Source organism: Littorina saxatilis, linkage group LG7, assembly GCF_037325665.1.
Source record: "Littorina saxatilis isolate snail1 linkage group LG7, US_GU_Lsax_2.0, whole genome shotgun sequence".
Taxonomy (NCBI): Eukaryota; Metazoa; Mollusca; class Gastropoda; order Littorinimorpha; family Littorinidae; genus Littorina; species Littorina saxatilis.
In genome coordinates, this window is record NC_090251.1 from 4,532,983 (window position 1) to 4,557,090 (window position 24,108).

Below are 24,108 nucleotides of genomic sequence, written 5' to 3' on the forward strand. Positions count from 1 at the left end.
ATGTTGTGTGAATATGACACACAGCGACGGCTATATTGTGAGTGGAGACAGTGCACGGTAGATTTACGAGTGAGATCGCCAGCTTGTCTATCGGAAAGGTCCATGTTGTAATTCGATTATTTTCTGCCTCAGATTTTGACAAGCGGATACAAGTACATATTTGTCAGAGCCAAGACGAATGGCGTCTGTCGCACATTGTCAAAGTGCCACACCGAAAACATTCTATCTGATTTGTGTGTCCTTTATATTACATTATTTTGCCGTTCACAGTTCTGGGCGTAGGAAAATCATTGAATATATAAGAGATACCAAAGAACACACGGACCAGTTGGGAGGCTTTGGTGACTCATCCCCACAGGACTGGTGCAGGCATCTTACCGTGCATTTTGTTGAAAGACACATGATTAGCTATCAGTGGCCACCATGGGACACCATCTGGCCAGAGGAGACAGCGCTACAAAAGAAGCTATACGGCCCCAGAGAGGACTTGGAGAGGACAGCACGTTTCGCCCTGCAGTCCGGACTGACGATCTAACTGCGAACGACAAGAAGAAGAAGAAGTGTGTGAAAGACAATAGTTCAAGTATTGCAAGAGAACTTACATTTTATCTGAAAACTGACTATTATAAGCTGTGATGACAGACGTCATTTCTTACGACAAAAAATGGCTCCGGATAGAACGCCGTCGTTATAACGCCAAATGTACGCAAGATACAACAAATCGCGACTGTTGCAACAGTGCAACATTTTTTGTAGCTAAGGACGTCGACATTCGGGTTTTCTGAGTTTAGCAGACGAGGCATTGAACCGGAAAAGTTTAAAATGGAAGTATTACAACAATGACGTCCTTTATCACGATTTTTTTCAACACGGTTTTGGCCACAGGTTAATTATTTAAGTGTCCACGCTTGTAACATTTTTTGAAAGACTGACTTGTCCGGGATATTTCACTGTTTACATTAAATTGTCTCCCCTGCGTGTTGGGCAGCATGATGGTTAAACGACCGGGAGGCACCCGATGTTCCCTCAGGTCTATGTTCCCCCAGGTCTATGTTCCCCCAGGTCTATGTTCCCCCAGGTCTATGTTCCCCCAGGTCTATATATGTTCCCCCAGGTCTATCTTCCCCCAGGTCTGTGTTCCCCCAGGTCTATCTTCCCTCAGGTCTATGTTCCCCCAGGTTCCCCCAGGTCTATGTTCCCCCAGGTCTATGTTCCCCCAGGTCTATATATGTTCCCCCAGGTCTAATATGTTATGTCATATGTCATGTCATGTCATGTCATGTGTCATGTCATATGACATGGCAAATGACATTTCTGTCCTGGGGGAACTTCGACATTTCTAGAAATCTGAAATGGAGTCACGTACTCTGTGTGGGGTGTGTACTTGGGTGTGTACTTTTCCCGCCAACAATGTCTCCAAACTGCCCGTCATTTCCCAAAAAGCCCAAAAGCGGTAGGCCTACAGGGCGCCTACAGAAGTTACTGCATTCCGTTGCAATACACAACGGATCTATTCTTTTATTCGGCCTCTCTCTTGGCCTGTTTGTTGGTAGCTAGCCTACTGACAAAGCTTGGGTTTTCAGTGGAAGGAGCTGACTACTCTTTCTGCCAGTGCATCCTTACTTGTAGAGAAATTCAGGTTATAAGGGCTGGAAGCCCAAGACAGTCAATCCAGAGCTAGGCACTTCTACTTATTGCCAAGCGGCAAGCAAGCAGATTTCTCTGTTCAAAATGGATGAAGCGCGTCTTATAAGAGGTGACAGAGGGGGGAATATTTTGATTTTCAGAAGCTTCCGTTTTCATAAACACCAGTAATGACACAACTTATAGCACGATATATAGCATGACATATGACACGACATATTGCTTGCCATGACATGACATGCGACATGGCATATGCCATGACATATGGCATGATATGTAACATGACACGCGACAAGACACATGTGAAATGACATATGGCATGACACATGACCTCACATATATGACATGTGGCATGACATGACATGACACATGGTATGACTGGAGGAACATAGACCTGGGGGAACATAGACCTGGGGGAACATAGACCAGGGGGAACATAGACCTGGGGGAACATAGACATGCTCGAACGGGTCATAGTGCAGTTGTCCGTTTTCGCAAGCCTGATTTCAGGGCTGAAATTGGTCTTTCGTGCAGCAAACTCGAGATTTGCTTTGTATGCAAGCAAAGCTGAAGTTGTCTGTACTGTCTTTGCCTATTTTTGAGTACCCTCTAAAGACAAAAACAACAACACATGTTTGCAACATGTATTATTTTGCAATGAAAATATGCAACTCTATCCATGCGCACTGAGTCATATACGTATATGTCATAAAGTTTGCCTTTATTATATCATAGATTGGCCAAGGGTCGTTATACATCAAATCAGGCCAAGGGTCGTTATACATCAAATCAGGCCAAACTGTCGGGGGCACAGCACTAGGATAGGGAAGGACGGTCGGTAAACTATGTACGACATGAACAGAATAAATAAAACGCAGTGCATACGGGTGTGTTCTTACGACAGGGGGCGCTGTGGTAATGTCTGGACACGCTAGAACTCTGTGTGTTGATCGCTGTTAGGACCCTTACCCGCACTTTTCACTACATGTCAAAGCTGGTCGCGATACTTGCTTTGCCCTATTTCTTAACGTTTTGAAACTGTGTGTGTTGATTCTTTACAAGAAAGCTACTTTTCGTCACGCCGAACAATCGTCAGAAAGGTATGACGGCTTTAGAAACCCCAAACAATTCCAATAGTCAACTGTGTCAAAAGGACCACACAGTGTGTACAGTCCCCGGCGAAAGAAACGCAACTCGTTCGCGCCCACTGTTGCAAGTGATTTGTCGTCATTTTCAAATTGTCCTATAATATGAACCAGATAAGGTACATCAAAAAGGAAGACAGATTCGTGGAGGATATTTTACTGGCTGTACGATTAGTGAATATTATCTGATCGTTTTATTGTTTTATTTGTTCATAAACTGTGTTATACAGGGTAGGGGTCAAGCGAGTCTCTCTCTTTCTCTCCTTTTCTCCTTTTCTCGCTTTGTCTCTCTTCCTCTCTCCCTCCCCTCTCTCTCTCTGTCTGTATGTCTGTCTCTGTCTGTCTGTCTCTCTCTCTCTCTCTCTCTCTCTCTCTCTCTCTCTCTCTCTCTCCGTTCCCCCTCTCTCTCTCACTTTCTCTCTCTTTTTCTCTCTCTCTCTGTCTCTCTCTCTCTCTCTCTGTCTCTCTCTCTGTCTGTCTGTCTGTCTGTCTCTCTCTCTCTCTCTCTATTTTCCCCCTCTCTCTCTCTGTCTGTCTGTCTGTCTCTATCTCTCTGTCTCTCTCTTCCTCTCTCCCTCCCCCCCTCTCTCTGTCTCTGTTCCCCCTCTCTCTCTCTCTCTCTGTCTCTGTCTGTCTGTCTGTCTGTCTGTCTCTCTCTGTCTCTCTCTCTCTTTCTCTCTCTCTCTCTATGTCTCTCTCTCTCTCTCTCTCTCTCTCTCTCTCTCTCTCTCTCTCTCTCTCTCTTTCTGTCAGTTGCTATCGCTTAAGTGGGAAAGTATATTCTCTGTACTACTATTTAATATTTCAACAATTCAAGATGAGTACTATCTGCAAGCCACAGTTAAATCCATACATGTAAACGATACACACCAAACGTCACTGTGAGATACGAATGAAGGTGACACGCCAGGCAAGTCGTGAAGGCAGTGTGCAACACTCTCGTGTCTGGACACGCTACAACCCTGCATGTCGATCAGTGTTAGGGTCGTTACCTGCAGTTTTCAAAACATATCATATCAGCTATCAAAACTTGCTTTGACGTTTTTCTAAGCGTATTGAAACAGTTTGTGTTGAATCTTTATAAGAAAGCATTCGATTCATTTCATGGCTAACAGCTTAACCGTGAGGCGTCTTTCCAAGCATATACCGTAAAGTACCGAGTACAAGCCCATAACATTGTCAACGCCCATCCCCCACCTTGGAGCAAAATCCGTGCAAAAGGTGAAGTACCGAGTAAACGCCCACCCCCCCCCCCCCCCCCCCCTTTGCATGGTTAAAAAAAATAAACGAAAAATCGAGAACAGGGAGAGAAAAAAGAAATGCCGAAGAATGTCGTGTCAGAGTTTCTTCCCCTTGCTTTTGGCGCTTCTTTCCAAGAAAATGCCGAAGCGAAAATCTTACTCAGTAGAATTCAAGAGTTTGGTGTGGACAGAAAACAAATTAGGATGTGGCGAGCTAACAGAGATGTCCTTCTGCAGCATGAAACTGGCAGAGAAAAGCGAAAGTTGAAACTGCACCCTGGTCGGACTGTGAAGTCGGAGGAGTTGGAGGTGATACTTTTTGAGTTTCTACAAGAAGAAAGAAGCTAAGGGCGAGTTGTTAGAAAAAAAGACTTGCAGAGAAAAGCGCGACAGTTAGGGGCGGGTTTGAAACTTCAAGACTTTGATGCGTCAAACATGTGGCTACAAAGGTGGAAAAAACGGCACCATGTATCCATTCGCCTCTGTACGTCCAGTAACCAGAAGGTGCCGGCAGATTTTGAGGATGTCAGGTTTTTCAAGTTGTTTTTAAATAAAAGCCGTTTTTGTCAAATAGACATGCTTTCAATGTGTTCATTTACGAGTGATGGTGTGTAAGCCTTACGTATGTCTGTCTTCGAGTTTAACAATTTTATAATACACAAAATATCTTCATGTTGTTTCACATATTTGCTTTAGTTTGAACAAACATAACACTTTACATACCAGATGGTATCATTATATGAATCATGTCTCCATTGCAATGAAGAATATGTTCGTGCATAGGGTCAAGTACCGAGAGTAAGCCCACCCCCCACTTTTGACCGAAATTCGTGCAGAGGGGGGGGGGTGGGCTTATACTCGGTACTTTACGGTACAGTTCCAAACAGTGGAGAAAGTTTGCCAAGCTGTTCAAATATTCCTAAATACTCACTGACTGCCTGCTAGCAATGAAACAGTTCATGTTTACTCAGGAGCAAAACAATCAATGATTCTAACATAATGCATCAAGGTCGCTTTCACAACACGTGACAGTGTTTCAATAAATGTGTGTATTTCAACCAACTACTAATTCTACTTTGATACATGGATTGATCATTTAATTCCAGTTCTTAATTATCACGTTGCTGAGATATTCGGGTCGCTTCCTCCCAGCGGCAAGCCAGCAACAACAAGAGTCGCGCTGCCCAGGTGTGTGCGTGTTCAATTCGTGGCAGACTGACCGTGGTCTTTTACATGCCACAGTCAGTAGTTACACTGGGTGGGACACAGTTACCGTATCTGAGTCTGAACATAGAATTGACCCGTGTCCGTCCTGGTCTGGATTCGAACCCGTGATCCAAGCATCAACAGTCCAGTGCTCTGCCAAGTGAACTACCAGTCCCCGTATTCTCACAAGCATGTACAGGAATAATATTTGGCTCGAAAGTATTCATGTTTGTGGCATGGGCCAGTTGATCCACACCATACGCTTACCACCCTGGGTTGTGGAATTCATTTGAAATCTGTCGAGAGGCTTGGTGTGGGGAAACTAGGTTCACAAGTGTGTTTACAACGTCTACATTTCACCCGGGGGGGGGGGGGGGGGGGAGATGGGGGTGGGGGAGGGGGGTGGAGGGAGGGAGGGAAGGAGGGAGGGATCCGCTGGTCTATTGCTAGCTACAACTTTTGACTTTGACCAAGCCTTCCAACCAACCAAGTAACCAGCCAAACAGCTTAACAAACAAACAAACAAACAAACAAACAAACACACACAAATGTCACTCTCTCACTCTGCACGTGCGAGTGTGTGTGTGTGTGTGTGTGTGTGTGTATGTATGTGTGTGTGTGTGTGTGTAAGTGTGTGTGTGTGTGTGTGTGTGTGTGTGTGAGTGTGTGCGAGTGTGTGTGTGTGTGTTGCGCTCCTCTGGTTGAAGATTGTAACGGTAATAGTTAGTGAAGATCTGTTCAATATAATTTGTATTGAAAATATTCTATTTCCTTCCCTTGATATGACACCCTTTTCAGTTCTTGAAGTCTGACAGCAATGGTTAATTGAAACAGTTTTGCAGAGGCGTTCTAAAAAGCATCAATAAGCTCTTCTGCTCATTTTCTTAAATGTGTACATAATTATGTGAAAGAAAAACTCCAATGGTGGTCATTGTGCTTTGTGTATAGAAATGATATGAAACCCCAGATAAGTTCTCAAAAACAGCGCGTTGCTCTTGTCCAGACTCAAAATCTATCTTTGTCCATGTAAAGAATTATTTTGTTTTTCAGTTCGTGGGACAAGCCAGCACGGATACCACTAGATCCTGTCAAACTTGCTTTGTCTCCAACTGGTGCTTTTTTCTCCTCCAGTATTAATAGTGTCTGTATTGAATCCAAAGGAAATGTGTTTCCATTTTTCACCTTAACAATCAACACAAAGCCGCCATGGTTTGCCGCACCTCGCCACGTTCAACGTTCAATGGTGCCTACAGTTAAGACACTCTCCACGTCACACTAGCTGCATGAAGGCAGAGGGCGGCATCCCAACCTGCCGCATCCCAGCCTACCGCACCCCACCTGCCGCACCCCAACCTGCCGCATCCCAGCCTACCGCACCCCAATCTGCCGCACCCCAACCTGCTGTATCCCACCCTGCCGCACCCCACCCTGCCGCATCCCACCCTGCCGCACCCCAACCTGCCGTATCCCACCCTGCCGCACCCCACCCTGCCGCACCCCACCCTGCCGTATCCCACCCTGCCGCACCCCACCCTGCCGTATCCCACCCTGCCGCACCCCAACCTGCCGCACCCCACCCTGCCGTATCCCACCCTGCCGCATCCCACCCTGCCGCACCCCACCCTGCCGTATCCCACCCTGCCGTATCCCACCCTGCCGTATCCAAACAGCCTAACAAACAAACAAACAAACACACATTTCACTCTCTCACTCTGCACGTGCGATTGTGTGTGTGTGTGTGTGTGTGTGTGAGTGTGTGTGAGTGTGAGTGAGTGTGTGTGTGTGTGTGTGTGAGTGTGTGTGTGTGTGTGTGTGTGTGTGTGTGTGAGTGTGTGTTGGTGTGTGTGAGTGTGTGTGGGTGTGTGTGAGTGTGTGTGTGTGTGTGTGAGTGTGTGCGAGTGTGTGTGTGTGTGTGTGTGTGTGTGTGTGTGTGTTTTGCGCTCCTCTGGTTGAATATTGTAACGGTTGGGGTTCGGCAGGTTGGGGTGCGGCAGGATGGGGTGCGGCAGGTTGGGGTGCGGCAGGGTGGGATGCGGCAGGTTGGGGTGCGGCAGGGTGGGATGCGGCAGGTTGGGGTGCGGCAGGGTGGGATGCGGCAGGTTGGGGTGCGGCAGGGTGGGATGCGGCAGGGTGGGATGCGGCAGGTTGGGGTGCGGCAGGGTGGGATGCGGCAGGTTGGGGTGCGGCAGGGTGGGATGCGGCAGGTTGGGGTGCAGCAGGGTGGGATGCGGCAGGTTGGGGTGCGGCAGGGTGGGATGCGGCAGGTTGGGGTGCGGCAGGGTGGGGTGCGGCAGGTTGGGATGCGGCAGGTTGGGGTGCGGCAGGGTGGGATGCGGCAGGTTGGGGTGCGGCAGGGTGGGATGCGGCAGGTTGGGGTGCGGCAGGGTGGGATGCGGCAGGTTGGGGTGCGGCAGGGTGGGATGCGGCAGGGTGGGATGCGGCAGGTTGGGGTGCGGCAGGGTGGGATGCGGCAGGTTGGGGTGCGGCAGGGTGGGATGCGGCAGGTTGGGGTGCGGCAGGGTGGGATGCGGCAGGTTGGGGTGCGGCAGGGTGGGATGCGGCAGGTTGGGGTGCGGCAGGGTGGGATGCGGCAGGGTGGGATGCGGCAGGTTGGGGTGCGGCAGGGTGGGATGCGGCAGGTTGGGGTGCGGCAGGGTGGGATGCGGCAGGTTGGGGTGCGGCAGGCTGGAATGCGGCAGGGTGGGATGCGGCAGGTTGGGATGCGGCAGGTTGGGATGACACCAGGCAGAGACACGGAGTTATGACGTTCAGCCAAAGGGCAACGTTCAATGGCTGCCACAGAAAGCACAAAGCACTCTTCAAAGTAACGGCGTCACATTTCACAGACTTTCTGGATCAAGACTTAGCGTACGGCAGGATCGTTCCCTCGCTGTTTTGAACCACGAGATTGTAATGTATCTATACCACTCAGACACATTGTTTAGACGAAAAGGTTGCTGCGTAGAATGAATGGCCACGTTCAACAAACCATCTTCTTCTCTTAATCCACAAGACAACACGGGTCAAAGAAAGGGCTGTACATGTTTTTACTGCGTACATATTAAACATGTGTAAAGTCGATAAGACGCCTCATCTAAGCGAGTCACGCGTTGTTTGTTTGTTCGTTCATGGGCTGAAACTCCCACGGCTTTTACGTGTATGACCGTTTTTACCCCGCCATTTAGGCAGCCATAAGCCGCTTTCGGAGGAAGCATGCTGGGTATTTTCGTGTTTCTACAACCCACCGAACTCTGACATGGATTACAGGGTTTTTTCGTGCGCACTTGGTCTTGTGCTTGCGTGTACACACGGGGGTGTTCGGACACCGAGGAGAGTCTGCACACAAAGTTGACTCTGAGAAATAAATCTCTCGCCGAACGTGGGGACGAACTCACGCTGACAGCGGCCAACTGGATACAAATCCAGCGCGCTACCGACTGAGCTACATCCCCGCCCTGAGTCACGCGTTGAATTGAATAAAAACCATTGCATAAAAAAAAACCCGCTGAACAAAGAAAAAGAGAAGATTTTCTAAGTTGCAAACAGAATGTTCCCGCACTTGCAAGGACCCTTCCAGTCTAGTCATATCAACCCGTGTACTGTGAATCCTACAGGCTACAACCACTCACAGGTACGTCGGTCTGCACACAGGAGGGTGGGGGGCGAACAAGGTGCGTGTGGCGACGTGCATTCACTGCCCGTGACGTAGCGGTTACTAAAGGCCCTGTCAGTGTCGTTGTGACGACGTGTCATCTCCCAGCTCGTCTCCACACTGTATAAAGTAGAGGTGTGAAACGACTAGTGTCAGTGTGGACACTGTATAAAGTAGAGGTGTGTAACGACTGGTGTCAGTGTGGACACTGTATAAAGTAGAGGTGTGAAACGACTGGTGTCAGTGTGGACAATGTATAAAGTAGAGGTGTGTAACGACTGGTGTCAGTGTGGACACTGTATAAAGTAGAGGTGTGAAACGACTGGTGTCAGTGTGGACAATGTATAAAGTAGAGGTGTGTAACGACTGGTGTCAGTGTGGACACTGTATAAAGTAGAGGTGTGAAACGACTGGTGTCAGTGTGGACAATGTATAAAGTAGAGGTGTGTAAAGACTGGTGTCAGTGTGGACACTGTATAAAGTAGAGGTGTGTAACAACTGGTGTCAGTGTGGACAATGTATAAAGTAGAGGTGTGTAACGACTGGTGTCAGTGTGGACAATGTATAAAGTAGAGGTGTGTAACGACTGGTGTCAGTGTGGACACTGTATAAAGTAGAGGTGTGAAACGACTGGTGTCAGTGTGGACACTGTATAAAGTAGAGGTGTGTAACGACTGGTGTCAGTGTGGACACTGTATAAAGTAGAGGTGTGAAACGACTGGTGTCAGTGTGGACACTGTATAAAGTAGAGGTGTGTAAAGACTGGTGTCAGTGTGGACACTGTATAAAGTAGAGGTGTGAAACGACTGGTGTCAGTGTGGACACTGTATAAAGTAGAGGTGTGTAACGACTGGTGTCAGTGTGGACACTGTATAAAGTAGAGGTGTGAAACGACTGGTGTCAGTGTGGACACTGTATAAAGTAGAGGTGTGAAACGACTGGTGTCAGTGTGGACACTGTATAAAGTAGAGGTGTGTAACGACTGGTGTCAGTGTGGACACTGTATAAAGTAGAGGTGTGAAACGACTGGTGTCAGTGTGGACACTGTATAAAGTAGAGGTGTGAAACGACTGGTGTCAGTGTGGACACTGTATAAAGTAGAGGTGTGAAACGACTGGTGTCAGTGTGGACACTGTATAAAGTAGAGGTGTGTAACGACTGGTGTCAGTGTGGACACTGTATAAAGTAGAGGTGTGTAACGACTGGTGTCAGTGTGGACACTGTATAAAGTAGAGGTGTGAAACGACTGGTGTCAGTGTGGACACTGTATAAAGTAGAGGTGTGAAACGACTGGTGTCAGTGTGGACACTGTATAAAGTAGAGGTGTGAAACGACTGGTGTCAGTGTGGACAATGTATAAAGTAGAGGTGTGAAACGACTGGTGTCAGTGTGGACAATGTATAAAGTAGAGGTGTGAAACGACTGGTGTCAGTGTGGACACTGTATAAAGTAGAGGTGTGAAACGACTGGTGTCAGTGTGGACACTGCTGCCAGGGAGGACTTAAAACTGAATTTCACCATCGACTTGTGTCAGTGACAGTGAAGTCTACCTGACTGAGAGAAATGACTTGTGTCAGTGACAGTGAGATGGTACTTTTTACGATGGTGGTCGCATTTAGGGGTCCGGTAAGCAGTATTTGGAATTGAGGGTTTTCTATGTTTACCATTAAAACTTCACACATTTCAGCGCCTCATGGCGTGCAGATATGAAACAAGTATAACTGACCTTCGTTAATTATTGTTAAAGTGACAGCGGGGTCATGTTAGTGTCAAGGAGTAGACAATGATCATGCAGTTTCTAAAGCTAGTGTTTTCACACTTCACACTCTAACTACATTTAAATAAGTCTGTTTGACTCACAATTTACACACCAAAAACGGAATTCTAAATTTGCCTGCTGTTATAAAAAAAAAGACAACAGCATCGTAAAAAGAACTAGAAATGACTTGTGTCAGTGACAGTGAGGTCTGCTTGTCTATGAGAAATGACTTGTGTTAGTGACAGTGATAGTGTGGTGTGTCTTATTGTACGAAATAAACAGCAGAACAGGACATTTGTGAACCTGGACTGATTCTCTAACCGGGTGTAAGGGAAAGATAAATTGTTGATCAAAACCAGCGACACAACGAGAGTCGCTTTCCGTCTTTCCCAAAGCGCGCAGGTTAAATTGATTGAAGGTTTGAACCCGAGACCATGGCGGCCAGAAACACACAACAGACAGACGCCGATGACTGGCGACAGATCGTGACGTCACTCTACCCCGACGCTCTGACCCGTACCTACTGTGTGCCGCCGGTACAGTTCAACAGGGTGCCCTACGTCAGGGACGTTGTACCCGGTGCCGGTCTGTCTGTGCATGTGCTACAGCCACTACCTAGTGCCCGGTTTCTCCACACAGCTCTCAGTACCAAGCCTGAGGGATGGACATTACCGCAGCATATGTGGACCGAGGAGCCAGGGCCACATCTCCCACCAGTAGCAATGCAAGACTGCGACTTACAGGATGACTTTGCCCAGAACCACGTGATGCTAAACCTACAGGAGCTTGGCGACAATCGTCACGAGGCCATGTTCATCCTGTCTCAGCTACAGTTCGGCAGCTACCTCAACGAGCCTGCCTACGCTGCGGCCGCTAAACAGCTCCCACGACCCAAAGACTTACCACGAGATCGTCAGGGGGATTTTGACTTTCTGTTGATCCACCGCCAGCACGGCATTCTGGTCGGAGAGCTCAAGTCTGTGGGGAAAAACAGTAATGCCGCAAACAAGACAGATGATGCTGTCATTGCCGAGAAGGTGGAGAAAGCGGTCAAGCAGCTGGACAAGTCGGAGAGAGTGGTGAGGCACCTTGTGAGTGACATGGGACCTGGCATGACTGTCAAGAAAACTCTCTTCCTGCCTTACGTCAGCAGTGCTCAGTTAGAGCGAGTCTTGGACAACGATGAACAGTTGGAACAGGTAACGCAAGAGAGAGAGAGGGAGAGAGAGAGAGAGAGAGAGAGAGAGAGAGAGAGAGAGAGAGAGAGAGAGAGAGAGAGAGAGGAGGGGGAAGAGGGAGAGAGAGAGAGAGAGAGAGCGAGAGGGTGAGAGAAGGACAGAGAGAGAGCGAAAGAGAGAGAGAGCGAGAGGGGAGAGAGAGAGAGAGAGAGAGAGAGAGAGAGAGAGAGAGAGAGAGCAAGAGAGGGGTAGGTAGGGAGAGAGAGAGGAGAGAGAGAGAGACAGATACACAGACAAACAGACTAGAGAGACAGAGGTAGAGACACAGAGAGAGAGAATAAAGAGAAAGAAACAGATAGACACAGGGAGAGAGTGTGTGCTGGTCTCAGTACATTTACAATTGCAGCCTCACACACACACACACACACACACACACACACACACACACACACACACACACACACACGCGCGCGAGCGTGCGCACATAGCCACACTGCTTGATTGATGTTTTGTCAGTTTCAACCAAGCAAATAATGATACTGGCGCCCTACACAAAGATACAGCATTACGTACATGGATGTCTCTGCTGCAGGCGGTGTGTCAGAGCCTGGGTGCGGCCAATGCAGCAGAAGCCGTTCAGCTGTGCTGTTGCTCTGACCAACTGTCCCAGCCTGCATCGTACTGGCACGTGACACCCGCCGTGTTATCACAGCTGAGCACCTGGTGGCAACACAGGATGGCCTGTACTGTGGACGCTCGGCTTACTGACCAACTTTACCTGGACATCGTTGCCAGGTGAGAGAAATCACATCCATGTCAATTACGTCGCAGTGCTGAAACAATGTTGGTATTCGACGTTTAAGTATTAATTATCATTTATCATTATCTGCTACAGGTTTGTTGGTCCGGCCACCACGGTGTCTGTCCCCTGCTACAACGGTGTCCGTGTGGAGGTGCGGACTACAGGACAGGCGGTGGCGGAACTGGGGCGGAGGCTGGCACTTCTGGTTCTGACCCTGCAACAGCTCGACCTAATGAACAGAGACCCGCCACTGGTCTTCATTACGTGAGCGCCAGGAACAGGTGACAAGCTCACAGCTAGCTTCTCTTACAAGATTGGGGTTTTTTTGTTTTGTTTTTTGTTATTGTTGGTCTTGCTACCGATTTTGACTGTTCTCTAAACGATTTTTTTTCGAAGCAAGATGGAACATTATAGCTCAACCGTCTGATTCGCGTTAAAGGCCAACATCGGTGCGCGCGGCAGATGCAGCTCTAGTTTTTCGTGCTGGCAACACTAAATTTAGCTCGGTGGCCTTCTACTATAACAAGGTTCAGTCTCCTGGGCGCAGTCTGCTAACTAATTAATGCCTCCAGTGCATGTTTGTTTGTTTGTTTGTTTGTTTGTTTGCTTAACGCCCAGCCGACCACAAAGGGCCATACTTGTATCAGGGCGGTGTTGCTTTGACATATAACGTGCGCCACACACAAGACAGAAGTCGCAGCACAGGCTTCATGTCTCACCCAGTCACATTATTCTGACACCGGACCAACCAGTCCTAGCACTAACCCCATAATGCCAGACGCCAGGCGGAGCAGTCACTAGATTGCCAATTTTAAGTCTTAGGTATGACCCGGCCGGGGTTCGAACCCACGACCTCCCGATCACGGGGCGGACGCCTTACCACTGGGCCAACCGTGCCGGTCCCAGTGCATGTTCTGATGTAACCCTTAGATATATATTAATAAGAAAAATTGATGACTGTGTCTGCATGGCAGGAAGCAACGGCTAGTCCACTGGTGCTGTTGTCTCCCTTTACATATTTTTGATACTGCGACCACCAAGCCACGCCCCCCCCTCTAAAGCTTATACATGTAACAACACAACAACAAACCTCCCCAAAAAGAGAATAATAGAAAATAAAAAATTAACGCCTCCAGAAAAAGCTGTTCAAATCAAACGCCCTGTATTTGGGGTCTTTGTTCAAAGTCGCACAGTTTTCAAAGGGAGATTTGTTTTGACCAGAAGTCTGCCGGCAATTGATCAAAATTCGCGTTGTCTTATTACATGGTTATAACTTCACGATTATTTTGCTGCACCAACTATTGTCTGCCTTCTCATTGACAACAATCGTTTCAACATTGTCTGAAAGTCGCACATGTGAACATCACTTGTAGGACATGACGTGAATGACGTTACACCCTACACCTGATGACAGGTGTGTGAAGGTGCTGTGTTAATACTGCTGCTATGAAGAGAAACAAACCCACCACCACCACCACCACCACCACCACCACCACCACCACCCCAACCACCACCACCACCACCCAGCAAATACTTACACTGCTGCTTCTGCCATAGAAATAAAAATAAACATGTTGGCAATGTTTATTAATCATCAGCATCAGCATCAGCATCATCATCATCATCATCATCATCATCATCATCATCATCATCATCATCATCATCATCATCATCATCATCATCATCATCATCATCATCATCATCATCATGAACAACAACAATAATTATCGTCGTCGCTGTTGTTGTGGCAAACGATACTGACAGAACAATGTTTCAGATTTCCTTACAGTGCACTGATCCCAGGTAGTTTGCTCAAATGACGTCTTAGTTGAATGATTGACGCAGTGTTTATGACGTTGTTTGTGTCCAGTTTTACTTTATCGTCATCGTAGCAGAAGGTTCGATCCAGTTTTGTTGGAGGACGGTTTGTACATGTACTGTGCTCGCTGTTTGTGTTGTCTGATTCCGTGAAAAATGTGACAACTGAAGGAAAGGCATCAGGCTGACACGGAGAACAGTTTGAAACTGACATGTTCAGTCTCCATGTAATGTACTTTTCTAAAATAGGAATGCTCTTGGCAGTTATATCATTTTTGTGCGCTTATTTCTATGTTCCTGATGCTGTGTTTCGCGTGTAACAGGTGAAACGGACTTGATGTAGAATAGCTTGCTTTCACATTGTTTTGTAGAATATTGTTATGGTTATGTTTTGTGTGTAAGGTAGCAATAAACAGGTAAGACAGTTCTGGTACTGCAGGGGTTGAGGTGGCTGATCGTGGGCCTACATCTTCCCTAACACCAGGGTCACGATGTGCAAGTCGTCTCTACATGTAACACTGCCTTGTTTTCACATTGTCCTGCAATATATTAACCTTACTATTGTTTGTGTTTCAACAGGTAAGACGGTGGTGCTAGTGCTGCAGGGGGTGAGGTGGCTGCGACAGGGGCACGATGTGCACGTCATCTCAACACAGTACACCACCCGGGCCGTCAGCACATCCATCAAACAACAGCTGGAGATGTCGCTGAGCGCGGGCCCGACGCCTTCCGTGACACCAGGCAGCGTGTCGTACCACCTGTACGATATCTGGGACAGGGAGGGAGATGATGATCAGGCAGTCACCGACCTCGTGGCATTTGTGAAAAACGGCCACCTGCACGTCTTGATCGACGAGGTGTCCTTTGACAGCAGGTTTGTTTTCATACGTGTGTGAGTGTGTGTGAGTGTGTGTGTGTGTGTGTGTGTGTGAGTGTGTGTGTGTGTGTGTGAGCGTGTGTGCGTTCGTGCGTGCGTGCGTGTGTGTGTGTGTGTGTGTGTGTGTGTGTGTGTGTGTGTGAGTGAGAGAGAGAGAGAGTTGTAACGTCAGCAGTGTTCAGTTAGAGCGAGTCTTGGACAACGATGAACAGTTGAAACAGGTAACGAGAGAGAGAGAGAGAGAGAGAGAGAGAGAGAGAGAGAGAGAGAGAGAGAGAGAGAGAGAGAGAGAGAGAGAGAGAGAGAGAGAGAGAGAGAGACAGAGACACAGAGACAGAGACAGAGACAGAGACAGAGAGAGAGAGAGAGTTGTAACTGTCTGATTCATGTAACTCGCACCACCGTGTTACTGTATGCGTGAAATTGCATGTTGTTATGATCACAATGCGCGTAAAATCCTAATGAAGTCATCATTGGTAAAATATCAAGTGACATCTTTTATAAAGTTGCGGATAACGCATTCCTATTATCAGCTTGCTATATCGCATGTGAGTGTGATACACATCTCTAACAGTAACAACATGTCTCCATTCTGTGTCACAGGCGTCAGGATGGTCCCCGTCACACACGCCTTGTAACACGCCTAGCGCAGCGAGTACCACACCTGTACCTGTGGTGTGCCGGTGTTTACAACACCGAGATACCCCCAGCACTGCAGACACAGGTGTTCACTGTCCCCCTCCGCTCGGCGCCCGCCGTCCTCCGTGAAATACAACCCGTGATTCACAGGTCTCCTGTCCACGACTACAGCGACAGCGGCGTGCCTGCCCCTGGGGACGGGCTGAGCGTGATACGGCTGAGTCACCATGGCAACGCTCACACAGGTCGGTGGCCGTTGGACTGCGCACAGTGTGGTCAGGATATCGCTGCCGAGCTGTGTCGTCTGGGTGTGGGTAAGTTGTGTAACTGGTGATTATGGTAGTGGTGGTGGTGATGATGATGATGATTGTGGTTGGTTTGAGTGAAGGGTAAATTAAAGCTTCCCGCTTCCTAATAGTGTCCCCCCCACCCTCGAGAATATATTGGAAAGTCTTGGCTCTCTCGAAAAGAACTAAATGTTCAATCAAATCTAAAGTCTGGTCAGTCTGCAGGGAGAAAACAATGACGTCATTTGTATTGACGTAAAAGGCAAAATTACGTCATGACGTCGAAGTTTTGCTGTCTGTGTCGAAAATGTACACACTTTGTGAAGATTTTATAACTCAGGTGTGTATGCAGGCTTGCGTGTGTGTGTGGGAGGGGGTTGGGGGTGGGTGGTGTGTGTGTGTGGGAGGGGGGTTGGGGGTGGGTGGTGTGTGTGTGTGTTTGAGAAAACAAATGCATACACGGATAGGGTGTGTCTTAAGATGTAACGAATGTTTGCTTACATACATGAATATTTAACTGTTTTTAACGGTCTTTTCCCTGCAGGGAGGAGCGTCGCCAACAGTCCCTCCCGGCTGAGCTACCGCGACGTGTTCGTCCTGACCAGAAGCACAGATTTACATGATGACGTCACGGACGAGGCAGGGCGGGTGACGTCACCAGCTAGCGGCGTGGTGCAGGGACTGAAGGATGCAGGTGTACCGGTGAGTGTGTTGGGGTATCAAGACTGGCTACACAACAGGGCGAGGTGGGAGGGAGCTGTGCAGGACGTGGCGGTGGCGGCAACGGACACAGTGACAGCAGCGATGTATGACTGGGTGAAAGGCCTGGAGCGGCGCGTGGTGGCCGTGTTACCGGGCAGAGATCAGCGTGATGATGATGAAGGGAGGACTGATGAGCAGACTGATCGTGATGACAGGCTTGATGCAGTATCACGCTGCACCACACAGCTCATCACGGTCCGCACGCCTCCTGTCACCACCACCCCGCCATCCCTTACAACAACCACTACCCCCGCCACCACAACCACCCCACGCCACAACCTAATACAACAACCACTACCACCGCCGTCACCACCACGACCACCACCACCACCACCAGCAACGACGACTACCACCACCGCCAAGAGGAGGAGAGGCAGGAAGTGTGTCTTGTCGTGACATGCCCCGCATCAACACCATCGTCACCACCTCTACCGTGAGCTTCACCACTGTCGTCACCACCACCTCCACCACCACCACCACCACCCCAGCAGCAACAACAACAACAACAACCACCACGACAACAACAACAACCGTCACCACAACAACACTACCACCACCACCAACAACAACAACAACGACAACGACAACGACAACGACAACATTAGTTTTGCCCAAAACACATCAGGTAATTCCTGGTTGGTATCGCCGATTGTTTGGCAGTGTAAAAAATGACCTTGCAAGATTTCGTCAGGTTCTGACGCAAAATAAGAATTGACGTCATCGTGCTTGTGTTTTACGTCATTCAGATCTTGACACGGTGACTGCGCTTCGAAACTGTTTACCCCGATGCACGGCTTTCTTTGATTTTTCACATGAAATTTGTTTCACCTTTATCACAACATAAATGACAGGTACCGCTTATGAACCTTTTTAGTCTAAATATGTCGTTTACAAATGTTTACTGCCTGTTTGAAAAGTAGCAAATCATGGCATTTCTCAAAAAGCACAAACAAGAACACACACAATTGTTTTTTAATAAAAATATGTTTGCTCTTCTATTTGTCTTAATTACTGTGTGTGTGTGTGTGTGTGTGTGTGTGTGTGTGTGTGTGTGTGTGTGTGTGTGTGTGTGTGTGTGTGTGTGTACACGCGCGTATGTGTCTGTCTGGCTGCGTTACAATTTTTTTTATTTGAAAACAACTCAAACATGACACACTTAGTGTTTTATGATCACTGTTGTCCACACAGTTTGGTGACCTCCGCCAAATTTCGAAGTCTCCGCTTTCACAAAAATAAAATACACAAACGGTGCATTAACTCTAAACAATTCTACAAAATGAAGTTAAGAAAAACTGTTCAAGCAAAGACAGTATACAGTTAGTCACCATCTTGAATTTCCCTCCATCCAGAAGGGAGATAACTGCAATTTAATCTAACGTGTAAAAAAAGACAACCTAAAAACAAATCAAACCAACACATCTTAAACAAAACATAAACAAAACATAAACAAAAACAAAACACACACAAAACAAAAACAAAACACACAAAACATAAACAAAACACACACAAAACATAAACAAAACACACAAAACATAAACAAAACACACACAAAACATAAACAAAACATAAACAAAACATAAACAAAAACAAAACACACACAAAACAAAAACAAAACACACAAAACATAAACAAAACACACACAAAACATAAACAAAACACACACAAAACATTAAAAAGGCGCACAGCTGGTAGGTTGATCTTTGTGATAACCCTAAAACAGATAGACTGCAAACGTTCCAAAATCGAGGATAAAAAAAAGAAAGAAATGTTTGTTATTGGAATGTTTAATGTTTGATACAACAAGTCATTCACTTGTCTTGTTTTGTCAAACATGTAGGCTAACGTTCCTTCTTCTTCTTCTTCTTCTTCTTCTTCTTCTTCGTTCATGGGCTTAGACTCCCACGTTCACTCATGTTTTTAGCACGAGTGGATTTGACCGTTTTTACCCCGCCATTCAGGCAGCATACGCCAATTTTGGGGGAGGCATGCAGGGTATTTTCGTGTTTCTATAACCCACCGAACTCTGACATGGATTACATGATCTTTTCCGTGCGCACTTGGTCTTGTGCTTGCGTGTACACACGAAGGGGGTTAAGTCACTAGCAGGTTTGCACATAAGTTGACCTGGGAGATCAGAAAAATCTCCACTCTTAACCCACCAGGCGGCAGCGACCGGGATTCGAACTCACGACCTCCCGATCAGGAGGCCGACGTCTTACCACCACGCCAGTGCGCCCGTCCCCAATAAGTAACCTTTCTTGATGTTTGTGTCGATCTTTGTGGTATGTTTTACTCAGGGATGATGCTTGATGGTGGCAGTTTGTACAAGTCCAACACTGTAAACTGAAGTGTTCCACGTTGGAACACACTTGTTGCAACCAGTTGTGAACACACATGGTGGACACTGACTTGATAGTGATTACCATGTGTGCGACTTTTACAGTAGAATTATATAGTAGTAGTTCGCATAAACAAAAAAAACCACGAAAGCTTGAATTTTCGAGGGCGCGAAGCAAGAAAGCGGCTGTTAATAATTTTAAAAAAACTTCGCAAATCCAAAGCTTCAAATTGCGCACGGCATGTATTCATTCACTTGTTCACGCAAAACTAACAAGAAGTAGGACATTTCAGTTGCACATCAGGTTTTTATTGTGAAATACAATTGTCACCCTTTTCAGCTCCACTTTTTCGCACTAAGTCAATTACAAAATCAGCTAATGGTTAAAAAAATAAAAAATAAAGAAGTTATGCATATAATACAGTTACTTGAAACGAAACAATAAACAGTATTCAACGAGGACACAAACTCAAGCAAAAAAGCCTACATTACGTGACCAAAACAATACAATATCAGCTGATCATTAAATATACAGATGGATTTATAACGTATTTGATTAGCTTTGTGTAATAAATTACTTAATCAAAAGCAATTCCTGATCACTTACTTTACACGGATGCAGACGTCGACAAGATCAGTCATGGCGAGAGGAAGTAAGGGAAGTAACTGCCTGAAAGTGCCCGACCCCGGAAAATATAGTCAGTTACTTCCCCTATCCAGCTTCGCTTGCTCACTTGACCAGGTCGAATGGGGGAGGGTGGGGGGGGGGGGGGGGGGGGGGGGCGGTAGCTCAGTTGGTAGAGCACTGGACTTGTGATCGGAAGGTCGCAGGTTCGAATTCAGGTCGGGACGGACACGGGTCAGCTTTATGTGCAGACCTAGAGACGGAAGCCATGTCCCACCCCCGTGTCACCACAATGACACGCAAAAGACCTCGGTCATTTCTGCCATAAGTGCAGATGGCTGATACCACCTTAACACGCATACACTTGTGTATCTCGTCAAAAGCCGTGAGGGCGTAACACTCGAATCATATAACCCATATTATTGTCCTGAGAGGCGAAATATTAGCCTGTAAGAGGAACAAGAACAAGAAGAAGAAGAACAAGGACAGACAATACGTTGATATAACACACAGCCTGGTGGTGAACACAATCCCTTAACATTGACAGCAAGCTTCACGTGCCTACGATAGGGATCCTGCACCTCAAAGTCTATCATATCGAAGATCTCAGCACGGCCTCATCTTCCATAGATTATTTTGACTGTGTGTCAGTTTCATTGTTTTGACTGTGTGTCAGTTTCATTGTTTTGACTGTCAGTTTCTTTGTTCTATCCAACACGTTTCACGCACAACTGTCGCCATGGTGTCGGTATTTGACGTCACAGGAGCTGTGTAAATGGTTGCTATGGTAACCGCTCTCCTCCCCGATCAGCCAATAGGTGTCCTGTACCCCCTTGCCCTGCAGACAAATGGCAGACATCGTGATAAAGGTGAAGGACAATAAAACAGACAAATATGACAAGTACCATGTCAAAGCTGAATGAAAATATAAAATACACATGACAGACATGGGCGGATGACAAAAATAAAGACATCATACGTGATTTGCATTCTTCGACAAATTATGGCATTTTACAGACATCGAAAGTGCCATTGTTCTGTGAGACGGCGTATCCAACACTACGCGGATAATGTGTTTGACGGAATGAAATTCCATCCCAGAAAACTTGTGAGACAGACAGAGACATATAGAAAAACAGAGACATACCGACACCGGCACCGACACACGCACGCACGCACGCACGCACGCAAGCACACACGCTCTACACACACACACACACACACAGACACACAGACACACACAACCCCACGCAGATAATCATACACACACCTCCCCATACCCCCTCCCCCACACACGCACCCCACCCCCCCCCCCACACACACTTACCTTCATCTCCACAGGCCCACGGTATTGTGTGATAAAGTTGCCCGATCCGTCCAGAATGCGTTTGGCCGTCTCGCTCAGGTGGATCTTCAGCGCTGCACGGGGGGTAGGGGGAGGTGGAGAGAAAGAAGCAATGAATGTAACAACAGCTTGTGCGTTTTGCAGAAACAAAAATAAAATAGAAGGAAAAAAACATAATGACAACCAGGCCTGGATCTAGTGTAGGAGAGAGAGGGGTTTCCAACATGAGACTAGGGTTCTGGGGCCTGGATCTAGTGTAGGAGAGAGAGGGGTTTCCAACATGAGACTAGGGTTCTGGGGCCTGGATCTAGTGTAGGAGAGAGAGGGGTTTCCAACATGAGACTAGGGTTCTGCGGCCTGGATCTAGTGTAGGAGAGAGAGGGGTTTCCAACATGAGACTAGGGTTCTGGGGCCTGGATCTAGTGTAGGAGAGAGAGGGGTTTCCAACATGAGACTAGGGTTCTGCGGCCTGGATCTAGTGTAGGAGAGAGAGGGGTTTCCAACATGAGACTAGGGTTCTGCGGCCTGGATCTAGTGTAGGAGAGAGAGGGGTTTCCAACATGAGACTAGGGTTCTGCGGCCTGGATCTAGTGTAGGAGAGAGAGGGGTTTCCAACATGAGACTAGGGTTCTGCGGCCTGGATCTAGTGTAGGAGAGAGAGGGGTTTCCAACATGAGACTAGGGTTCTGCGGCCTGGATCTAGTGTAGGAGAGAGAGGGGTTTCCAACATGAGACTAGGGTTCTGCGGCCTTGCATGTGAAAGGGGCACACTAGGTCTAGATCGCCACTTGAGAAAAAAGGTACATTTGCCGGGTGAGTTGGGGGGGGGGGGGCGGTCTTGCGGAACCCAGGAACCTCCTCTAGATCTAGCCCTGACAATGACAACAACAAAAAACATCATTATACAAATAACACCAGTCTTTTGAATTCAACCACCTGTTGCAAGTGTGTGGTGGAAAGAAAAGGAACGGCGTGTGACGTGAAACAAATGACTGTCCTAGAGTCAGCACAACAAGGAACGGCGTGTGACGTGAAACAAATGACTGTCCTAGAATCAGCACAACAAGGAACGGCGTGTGACGTGAAACAAATGACTGTCCTAGAATCAGCACAACAAGGACCGACGTGTGACGTGAAACAAATGAATGTCCTAGAATCAGCACAACAAGGAACGGCGTGTGACGTGAAACAAATGAATGTCCTAGAATCAGCACAACAAGGAACGGCGTGTGACGTGAAACAAATGAATGTCCTAGAATCAGCACAACAAGGACCGACGTGGTAGACAACCATAACTTCTTCAGCACGCGTGATTCAGCTCACATACACTGATAAGCCTCATATTTCATAATACTTCAAGCAGGATATGTGGCAGTGTTAACGGTGTTCTCGAACCAACAGTAGTGCGGTATCATTTTTTAACACCCCCCCCCCCCTGCCCCCCCTCTGCCAGAAACCCTTTCAGTGAAAGAACAAAGGTGAGCTGAACTAGCTGCTTATCCTCAAACTATTATCATCGTCATCAGTCCCATGTCTGAGACAGTCTTCGGCGGGACCTGAGGGCAAAGGAGGCAATCACCCTTCTCCAGGCGGTTGTGTTGGAGGCCGTCAACTTAGGGCCTACACCCACTGGCGAAAAAAGTAAGACCCACTCACGCTGTCCTGTAGACTCCATACGAGAAGCGGTGTTGACGGTGTCACCGAACAGACAGTAGCGCGGCATCTTCTTGCCCACCACGCCTGCACAGCACGGTCCTGAACATATAAAACACACAGCTTGTTTTATTAAGCCTCACACATTATGTATATATGTCATGCCCAATAAAATGAATTGCAGAATTCGCGGAATCGGCAAAAAATTTGCCCATTTCGTGCAATCTGCAAATCGGCAGCGTTTTGCCGAAAATGCGAAAAGGTTTCTAAAAACTTGCCCATTTTGCCCAGAAGCCACATTTTGAGTGTCTCAAACGCCGTGGGGATCAGCACACGCAGACAGCTAGATGATAGAAAGGATAGATATTGCAATAATCGATACGCTCTGCCAAGTTATGGCTACAGGGGTATTTTTGTGTGCATTTGCGGAGTTATTTTTGACACAGATCAACACAATAATTATAATCTATTAGAATAAGCAAAGAGAAGGCCGTGATCCCATTTCCTGTAATAAGTGAACGTTGTCTACGATTATTTCCCATCTTCTTTTTTGGTTCAGTTCTCTGCGTTTTATCCCCAGCGACCGGGAAGGCCTGGACGCTCCACTAATGGCAGCCAAGTCTTGATGATAATGACATGATAACCATTGCTGACCACACACATGTCTGGATTTAGGGGAGTTTCCTGGGTTCCGGAAGCTTCCCCCCCGCCCCCTCCCTAAATGTGCGTTATCATGCGTACCATCGATGCTGAGTTTCAGGCTGTTATCGTATATTACTTTCCATACAGAATGAACACATGTACCTTTTACCCTCCAGGAGAGACCCCTGTACCTGGTCAACCCCCTAGACCCCTCTACCTGCATGGCCAGCCCCTGTTATCCAAGACTCATTTTGGAAGACCCTAACGCTCAAACACTCGGTCCGAAATGCGCGCCGAGACGTAGCTGTGACGTCTCTCCCGGGCTGTGCCTGACAGTAAGGTCTGTTCCCCTCACCTATTGAAGACTTTCACCATTTTACGACAGTGATTATTCATGTAATTGTTGAGATTTACCTCCATTCCAAGACTATCTCCTTTTTTACATTTAGACGATATATGACACTGTTTTCAAGCACACTGTAACGTTTCTCCCGG

General features: G+C 47.4%; 3 protein-coding genes across 3 annotated transcripts in view; 2 read left to right on the forward strand and 1 right to left on the reverse strand.

The window, feature by feature from the left end:
- Positions 1–18,006, forward strand: part of LOC138970506 (uncharacterized) — a 339,583-nt gene extending 321,577 nt beyond the window's left edge. Inside the window, exon 6 of the mRNA XM_070342958.1 lies at positions 16,793–18,006. Within this exon, the coding sequence (XP_070199059.1) occupies positions 16,793–17,406 (614 nt within the window). The 3' untranslated portion in view covers positions 17,407–18,006. The remainder of the gene's footprint in view (positions 1–16,792) is intronic.
- On the forward strand, positions 10,832–15,138 carry LOC138970508 (uncharacterized). The gene is made up of 4 exons (XM_070342964.1): positions 10,832–11,846; positions 12,418–12,620; positions 12,721–12,908; positions 15,025–15,138. The coding sequence occupies exons 1-3, from the start codon at positions 11,082–11,084 to the stop codon at positions 12,893–12,895; spliced, it is 1,143 nt and encodes a 380-aa protein (XP_070199065.1). The 5' UTR covers positions 10,832–11,081; the 3' UTR covers positions 12,896–12,908; positions 15,025–15,138.
- Positions 18,007–20,103: 2,097 nt separating the features above from the next.
- The window catches only part of LOC138970514 (atrial natriuretic peptide receptor 1-like), a 99,289-nt gene continuing 95,284 nt past the window's right edge, over positions 20,104–24,108 (reverse strand). The window contains exons 21-23 of the mRNA XM_070342967.1: positions 22,975–23,073; positions 21,301–21,392; positions 20,104–20,811 (exon numbers count right to left, since the gene is read on the reverse strand). Of these exons, the coding sequence (XP_070199068.1) occupies positions 20,695–20,811; positions 21,301–21,392; positions 22,975–23,073 (308 nt within the window). The 3' untranslated portion in view covers positions 20,104–20,694. The remainder of the gene's footprint in view (positions 20,812–21,300; positions 21,393–22,974; positions 23,074–24,108) is intronic.